The sequence below is a fragment of the Squalius cephalus genome (genome assembly GCF_949319135.1).
Source record: "Squalius cephalus genome assembly, chromosome: 8".
Lineage (NCBI taxonomy): Eukaryota > Metazoa > Chordata > Actinopteri > Cypriniformes > Leuciscidae > Squalius > Squalius cephalus.
In genome coordinates, this window is record NC_137129.1 from 21,575,202 (window position 1) to 21,584,343 (window position 9,142).

General features: G+C 42.2%; 1 protein-coding gene across 1 annotated transcript; it reads left to right on the forward strand.

Annotated features, from left to right (window-relative positions):
* Positions 1-253: 253 nt before the first annotated feature.
* On the forward strand, positions 254-8,698 carry nr1d2b (nuclear receptor subfamily 1, group D, member 2b). Its single transcript, XM_079878079.1, has 8 exons — positions 254-837; positions 2,031-2,246; positions 3,281-3,369; positions 3,872-4,016; positions 5,728-6,392; positions 6,509-6,694; positions 6,827-7,037; positions 7,862-8,698. Exons 1-8 carry the CDS (start codon positions 819-821, stop codon positions 8,056-8,058), a joined length of 1,728 nt encoding a protein of 575 aa, XP_079734205.1. The 5' UTR covers positions 254-818; the 3' UTR covers positions 8,059-8,698.
* Positions 8,699-9,142: the final 444 nt, after the last annotated feature.

Sequence of the window (9,142 nt, forward strand, 5' to 3'; positions counted from 1 at the left end):
ACTATTCTCATTGTGCACAGGCAAGTGTGTGTGTGGATTATAGGCTACCAAATGCCTTATCATACTTTATGCCCTGACTGCATATAATCCTCATTACGTTTTCGGCTTCCTCAGGGGCGTAGATCTCAGCTTTGGGGTGCTCAGCACAAGGCTACTGTCAAAATGTCAGTTTGATGTTTTGTGTTTGCTGAGGTCATCAGGGCACTTTGGGTGTGGGGTGAGAGTGCACAGGAGGCCCCTGCAGGAGCAGTGAAAGTGTGTCAGTGGGTTATAATGACACTCATGCAGCAGGAGGAGGATCCGATGAAGTGGGTCACATGATGTGAAGACAGCAGACGCGGCAGCAGCACAGAGACACTCAGTTTCGCTCGATCATTCTACATGCGTCCTTTTTCTGCGTTAAACAAGACGGGCTCTGGTTAAACCTTGATTTATTCACAACTCTGAACTACAGCTACTCGAGTCGACATAGCGAGCTATTATAGTCTCTCTTTATTAGACGTAAATCGTGTGGATTTGGTCTCTTGGCTGTCCGGTCTAGAAGAGTCCAGTTATTATAACTAATATGTAGCCTAACGTTATTTAGTTATCGTTTTCTAGGAGGTACCTGCTTTTTTCGCCCCCAAAGCAACACGGAGCTGATATATCCAGATTATCTTGCTTATTTATTTAGAAATGTTTCTCAGGTAGTGTATGCTATAGGTAACGTTTGAGAGAAACTCTGTTTACAGAATCTCCCAGCGACTAGATAGTTGCTATAAACCGTGTAAAAACGGCACTACAACACAGGTGACTCGGGCTCAAAGCTGTCGGAGGAAATGGAATCCACAAAGGCTGGTAAGATCAGTATGTTTTTACTTTTTGAATATGACTTTAATAATCTGTGATACCTTCAGTGCATTCTTATTTTAATAAATTACACCTAAGCATGTAGTTGCACGTGATGCTGTGAATGTGCATTGTGCATTAAGGTGTTGATTGGGCTTTTATTACTTTATTTGCAGCATGAAAATTCTAAGTAGGTTAAAAGTGTCAGGCTTGTGTTGTTATGACATAGATTGTGGGTTACTATTGAACTGCTGTCTCCCAACTCACATGGACCGCTCTGCCTAGCCATGTGCATCTGTGTTTACGCGTCCTTTGCGTCTGCTCTGATTGGTCGAGAGAAGTCATGACGTACAGTGTTACATAATTTGCATGGCAGGATGGATGCGTCTGCAGCTGCAGATACACGTGAGACGGCTGCGGTCTGACCCACTTTTTTGGCTTTTACATTCCCAACAAGACATGCCGAGTACACGTGGGGGCGGTGCTAAGAACATGTCGACCAAAAGCTCAGACTGCAATACTGATGACGTCCGTTCATTTTGTTCTTTATATATATATATATATATATATATATATGTATTAGCTTATATATGTACTAGAATATGAGGTTATTAGCATGTAATTATTTATATTGAATATAATGTAAACAATTTGACTCACCAGCATGCAATTAGTATGTACATGTAAGTATTGACATATAATACCATATTAGAATTTGAAAACAGACTATGTTTGTTTGTTCTAAGTATTACATTTTTAGTTGAATTGTTTGTAGGTAAAGCCTACACCCTAAAAGGTATTATGTAATGGTGTTACCTAACCATTGAGAGTGGGACAGCAGAAATCAGGTCAACCCATACAGAAAGAGCACACAAAGCCTGGTCCGCTTTCTGACAAAAGGAACGCTTGCAGCTCAAAATCAAACACAAGGACAAAGAAAATATTTGTATCTTCATTAGTAAATATCCACCTATATGGATTGCATATACTCTCTCTATGTTTATATTTTTAGAGACAGTTGTCAACAGATAGATGTAAAAGCTAGAATCAACCATTAGGCCATGTCTCATACTCGTATGCTTCGTAATATATATGCACATATTAGGATCCACATTTTCTTTTTTAAAATGAAGCTAGAAAAATAATTTGAGTTTTCCTAACTGAAGTTGTCTTTTGTTGCTCTTCTGTGTGTCATCCACCAGGTGGGGTAATAGCTTACATTAGCTCCTCGAGCTCTGCCTCCAGTCCAGAGTCATGCCTCAGTGACTCCTCCAACAGCAGCTATCAGTCCTGCTCTCCGCCTCACGCAGGGCAGGGTCAACAGGGCGAGGCCCTTCCTGTGGCCTCTCAGTCCCGCCCACCGAGGCACGGTGGAGGGAAGGCACGATCACGCTCCACCACCAAAAGTGGTATTACAAGTGAGAGACTGATCTAAATAAAAATGAAGTTAAAGAGAACCAGAAATGTTTTTATGCTGCAATCACATGTTCTTACAGACTAATTTAAATATGATCAGTCACACTTTAGATTAGGGTCAAATTCTCACTATTAACTATGACTTTTACCTCAATAAACTCCTAATTACTGCTTATTAATAGTTAGTAAGGTAGTTGTTAAATTTAGGGATTGGGTTGGATTAAGGAATGTAGAATATCGTCATGCAATATAAGGCATTAATATGTGCTTTATAAGTACTAATCAGCAGCCAATATTCTAGTAATATACATGCCAATAAGAATTGGACCCTAAACTTAAGTGTTACCATGTGATCTTCTACAAATTGAATCCAACATATGTCGTCTTAAAGTTAAGTAACTATTAATTAATTAATTCATTAATTAATTAACTAACATGCTTTGCTTTCTCAGAGTTGTTATCTGTTATCAAAATGGAATTGAAAAAGAAAAAAAGTATTGTTATTGTTAGAATAGAATAAGGTAACACTTTATTTTGATGGTCCCTTTTGAAGTTCTTTATAGTTCTTTTGACTATAAGTAACTTTTTTAACAAGTCAAAACTCTCAGAGTATTAGTAGACTGACTGCTTAATATATGCTGACTCTTTATTGTGATGCTTCACAACCGACATTCTACTGACCATAAGTAACTTTGCAACTACATTTTAACCCTAACCTTACCATTCTATTAATTCTCTTCTAACTCTCTAGTGAGAGTTAGTAGACATGAAGGGGCTACGTTACTTATAGTCAACAGAATGTGTTAAAGGGACCATCAAAATAAAGTGAAACCTAGAAAAATTATATAATTGACAGTAATGATCTGATATTTGTCACTTAACATTGCACGATTCATTATATTTGCCCTTGTTTGCTTCATCGTGAAGTAATGGTCTTCTAGCTGTTTGAGGAAACTGAAAGCAGCTGTTCTAAGGAGAAAGCCAAACTGAGCACAGAGCCTTTTTCATCTGACTCTCTGTATTTCTGCTCCTGCAGAGATTAACGGTCTGGTGCTGCTATGTAAAGTGTGTGGAGATGTGGCGTCAGGATTTCACTACGGCGTTCACGCTTGTGAGGGATGTAAGGTGAGAAAATGTTAGTGTGAGTCTACAGCCACATTTCAGTGTAAACGTATAAGCATTAGAGGTTTCATTTGTTATTTCTGAAGTACAGTATTTTTAAGTCAAAAGCTTAGAAGGGGTGTGAAAATCTGTAAATCTGTGTGTTCGGTTTTGCATACTTCTCAGTGAAGGCGGTTTTATAGTGTCTGTTTTCATGTTAAATTGTCCCTGGTGTCGCTGTGGTTGATTTAAATAGGGTTGATGTGGCATGGCTGTCATGCCTTATCTGGGTCACATCTACCTGTGCATCTCCCTGAAGGAGATATCACTGCTTTATTTATAACCAGAAAGCCTGCTACTCAGCAGCCTGTTTAACTATCAGAGCAAAGCTCTGTGACAGAACTGTCATCAGTCCTGAGAGGGACACCTGCTTTCCATACCAACTCCAAGGCTCGACACCTGTTACTCTCTGTGGGCACGGTGACCCTTACATTTCTCTCTATCTCTTTCATTTTACCACCTGTAGGGTTTCTTCAGGAGGAGCATTCAGCAGAACATTCAGTATAAGAAGTGCCTTAAGAACGAAAGCTGTCCCATTATGCGCATCAACAGGAACCGGTGCCAGCAGTGCCGTTTTAAGAAATGTTTGCTCGTGGGCATGTCCAGAGATGGTGAGCTCCAGCTGACATTGTGTCCTAGATCCAATCAACAAAATCTGTTACAGGCCGACATATGTGACCTCAGGGTTTAAACCTTAAAGGACAAATGAATAAATAAATTAAATATATAAAGTAAATGTTATTTGCACATAGATAGATGATACACTGCCCTGCCAAAAAAAAAAAAAAAAAAAAGAATTGCTGTTTGGATTTAAATAGGCAAATGCTTAAGAGTCTATGATTGTATCATTATTGCAGTGATTATTATGTTTATAGCATGTTATATGTTTGGCAACAGGTCTTCTGACCCCTGACTGATGGAGTGTGTAGCTTTAAATTTTTTAAACCATGTAGAATTATGTATCATGGCCATATTTCAGGATGACAAAGCCAAGATTCATCAGGCTCAAATTGTGAAAGAATAGTTAGGAAGGGAGCATGAAGAATCATTTTCACTCATGAATTGTCACCTCTTAGTCCAGACCTTAAATTCATTGAAAGTCTTTGGGATGTCCTGGAGGAGTCTTTACAGAGTGCTGGACTCCTGCAATGTCAATACAAGATCTTAACCAAAAAAATCTTAACTATTGACAATGTAAAGTCTACTCCAGCACATCCCAAACACTTTCAATGATTTTAAGGTCTGTACTAGAGGGCTGCATTGGGATTGAGTCCCGCCGGGTCCCGCGGGACCCAACGCAAATCTCGCGGGAGCGGGCGGTTTGAACTTTGCTGCGGGCGGGAATGGGCGGCTAAAAAAAACACTGCGGGATCGGGAGGTAGCCTTGCAACATGATGGAGATGTCAATAATGGCGCTTTTCCACTACACAGTACCAGCCTGGCTCGGCTCGACTCGACTCGCCTCGCCTTTGTTTGGTTTTCCACTGTGTAAAAGTTGTAACTGTATCTGCTTCCCGGTACTTTTTTTCGTACCACCTCCGGCGAGGTTCTGAGCGAGCTTAGGCGATACTAAAATGTGACGTGAAAACACGGCAGACTGCTGATTGATCAGAGAGAAGCATCACTATTCACTGCGTCATCATTGCACGCGCAAGACAGAGTATCCTGAATAAAAAACAGCAAAAACGAAAACAAAACCATCCAAAAACAGCACACTCGATTTCCTCCATTATCCTGTGTGTATGTGTCCAGTAGGCTATGCCGGCCAGGGAAACGAAACAAACAACCCCATGAATCTCTTTAATAATAGCAATACAAATATGTGTTTTTTCCTGCGGGACGGGAGAAGACACAAAATCAATGCATCTCTATTATTGTGCGGGAATAAATTCTCAGAGTTTTGCGGGTGCGGGCGGGAGTGGACATACATATTGCGGGAGCGGGCGGGAGTGAAACACATACGTTGCGGGAGCGGGCGGTAATGGTCAGAAATTCGGCGGGCGCGGGCGGGAGCGGGATGATGAAAACAGTCCCGCGCAGGGCTCTAGTCTGTACTCAGAGGTACCAATTCATGTGTGAAAATGATTCTTCATGTTAATCTTGACTTTGTCATCCTGGAATATGGCCATGCTATGTCTTTCTACATGTTGTTTAAGAAATTGAAAGCTACACACTTCATCAGTTAGGGGTCAGAGGAACTGTTGCTAAACATAACATGATAGAAACAATAATAATCAATAACAATAATCTATCTCTCTGTCTATCTCTAAGTATAAGTGTCAGTCTGGTAAAGTCTGTGAACTGACACTGTCTGCTCTTCAGCTGTGCGTTTTGGCCGGATTCCCAAACGAGAGAAGCAGCGCATGCTGCTCGAGATGCAGAACGCAATGAACAACATGATGAGCAACAGCCACGGCAATCAGCCCCTGCCTCTTAGCAACCAGATTTCAGCCACCGATGGAGATTCCGAGGACAGCACTGGCCATTCCTCTCGTTCCTCCTCCACCTCCCCCAGGAGCAACCGATCCAAAACCAGCCCTGACCCCAAGCTGCTGATCACCATGGATACGAGCCAAAGCTCAGACTCCTTCAGTGCTACTGACAGTGGGGAGGAGGAGGCCATCGGCACAGTTACTAGGGCACAGCAGGAGACCTTCATGTACAATCAGGAGCAGGGCAGTGTGCATTCTGAAGCCCCTAACAATTACAGCTATTTCACAGGGAAGACCCAGGATGTCTGGAACCGCCAGAACGATACATCCTCATTGAGCGAACAGAAGCCACAGTCGAGCTGTGCTCCACAGGGGACTGAAGACTCCAGCCAACATTACAGTACTCTGAGCAGCTGTCCTGTCAGACTTCCTAACAGCATCCCCGATGGAACATCTCTGCAGAACCTCTCTCCGCGAGCTCATAATGACAATGAAACTCATGCCAATGGCAGCTATGGTGTCCAAACATTCGGAAGGGTTAACAGGATGCACCTGGTGAGTTACACAGGGTACCAATACCAAAATAACAATACCGAAATTTCTGTAGTCCATACAAATACTCTTTCATATACACTCTTTCATGAAATATATTTCATGATTCTATTTCACAGGTTTGCCCCATGAATACATCACCCTATGTGGATCCTCAGAAGTCGGGTCACAGTATTTGGGAGGAGTTCTCCATGAGCTTCACCCCGGCTGTCAGAGAGGTGGTGGAATTTGCAAAGCGTATCCCAGGGTTCAAAGATCTATCCCAACATGACCAGGTCAGCCTGCTCAAGGCTGGCACCTTTGAGGTATGAACAAAACACAACACAATCTCTGCGCTGAATCTATCTGATAAAAAAAATCATTGTGACATAACAGAGTCCTATAGCAAGTTTCATTTGAACTGTAAAAAGACCTGAGGTTTCCTGTTTGGTCTGTAGGTGCTGGTGGTACGCTTTACATCCCTGTTCGATGTGAAGGAGCGGACGGTTACATTTCTGAGTGGCAGGAAGTATAGCGTGGATGCTCTGCGGTCTTTGGGGGCTGGAGATCACCTCAACTCAATGTTTGACTTCACAGAGAAGCTGCAAGCTCTTAACCTCAGCGAGGAGGAAATGAGCCTCTTCACGGCCGTAGTGCTGGTGTCTGCAGGTATTTATCACTTCTTGTTGTGTCACCATTTTCAGACCATATACTTTATAGTTTTGTATCTAAGATGTTGAAATGACAAATTGAAATGGGAGTTTAAGGTTTAAATTAAATATTTGCAATTAAGGATCACGATTTCAAGATAAAGTTACAATTAGATCACACTTACATTTAATTGTAAATTAAGAAACTTGACTGAGCTCAAAACTTAGACCACTTAAGCCCCTTTCACACAGATATTCTGGAAAATACGCGGAATTAAATTTGTTTAATTTTGGTTCAGTCACACTGCCAGTGATTTTCCGGAATCAGAGAGTGCGTTCACACACAAGCCGTAAAAATCCCGACACGTGAAGACACGTGACATCGACGTGACTTGTAATGTCTCAGCAGCTTAAGTTTGCTTATGAGCTGCGATTTCTCTCTCGCGAAACCACGCATGTGCTTTTTTTTCTCTGATTCGATCATAAACTAGACTGGAGCATTACGTATACCGTTTCACTAGCTGGCGAACAATCCCGGCTTCAGCGTCATCATTACGACACGCCATTTTTATGGCTTTTGTTCACACAGCACGTGTTCCGGGACTGCACACGGCAATGTTACTAGGTACCCAACCCGGCATCGATCCCGGCATCAATCCCGGGTCGTGTCTGCATTCACACAGAAGGCGTTCTGGCAATTTGCCGGCAATTTCCAAAGCGCTGTGTGAAGGGGGCTTTAGTAACAAGAAGTGACGTCAGGAAGGTCATGGTGATTATACAGTACAAGAATAAACGTTCCAACAAAAACTTGTAAAATGAATTCTCCTGCTGTGTTCCCCATAGATCGTTCCGGCCTCGAGAACGTCAACTCAGTTGAGGCACTTCAGGAAACTCTGATACGAGCTCTGCGCACCTTGATCACCAAGAACCACCCCAACGAGATTGCCATCTTTACTAAACTGCTTCTCAAACTTCCGGATCTGCGCTCCCTCAACAACATGCACTCTGAGCAGCTCTTGGCCTTCAAGGTCCAAACCTGACCACCCACCAATCCCCATAACTGTGGACCACGCCCCCTCCCATCCACTTTTAGAGACTCCAGGCCCATTTCTGTGGCCCACTAAGCCAATTGGGGGGTCTGTTCTCACTCAGAGCCACTTAGCTGACATTTCATGCTTCCCATGAGGACTGCTGGTTAAATATGGAGGGAGTGGGGAGCAGATACTTAAGAAGTCATTATACTGTAAAACGCCTCTGTTTGTGCTAATGCACACGACCCACAGACACAAACTGGATGGGTTTCGTTGTAGATGCTTACAAGAGTTTGTATGATTACGGGGTTGTGTGGACGCAGAGGCATCTTGAATTTGTTTTTAGATTTACACTGCCTGTGCAATAAGTGACACGTTCAATGTTTTTGGATTGTTCCTTGTTGGTCTATTAATACTTTCAGAAAAGAGGAAGTAAGGTATCTCGTGGCCGTATGAAAGCTGTGTGTTAATAAGGGGAAGGGTAATGAAGGGATAGTCCAACACATAAGTTTAAAACAAACGAGAAACTACTACACAGTACAGTTTGATGCCCTTTCAATAATTTGAAGTCAAGAAAAGACAAAAAGCACCAACTATGAAATGGAAGAATGTGGAACAAGATGCTAATAAGAGCTTTCTGGCAGAAAGACACTAGAATGTTTAATGGAATGATCTATTTTTGTAGTTTGTTTCTGTCTTAAAAATTGTAGTTAAGTGCAAAGGAAGCCACTCTATATCATTAGACCTGAATTACTCAAGTATGTGAAGCAAGTATTGCTATGCAAGCTCAATTTTATGGATGGTAAAAGACCGTACGTTCCAACCATGTGTGGCTTGCCAACACTGTAGCGGACAATAACAAACTATCTTTTACTGTCAGTTTTCGCTTTCAGGTCAGCCATGGCTGAGCAACAGTTTGGAGAGAATCTTGCTGAGCAAGTTAAAGTTAGTTCAACTGTTGACAAGTTTATAGATAGCTACCTGAATAATAACACATTTGGTTTATTGGCACAGACATTTGAAGGTGACTCCTTGTGATCTCCAATATTCACCCAGGCCGCAGGCTTGGCCAACCATTTGCGTTCTTGCATAG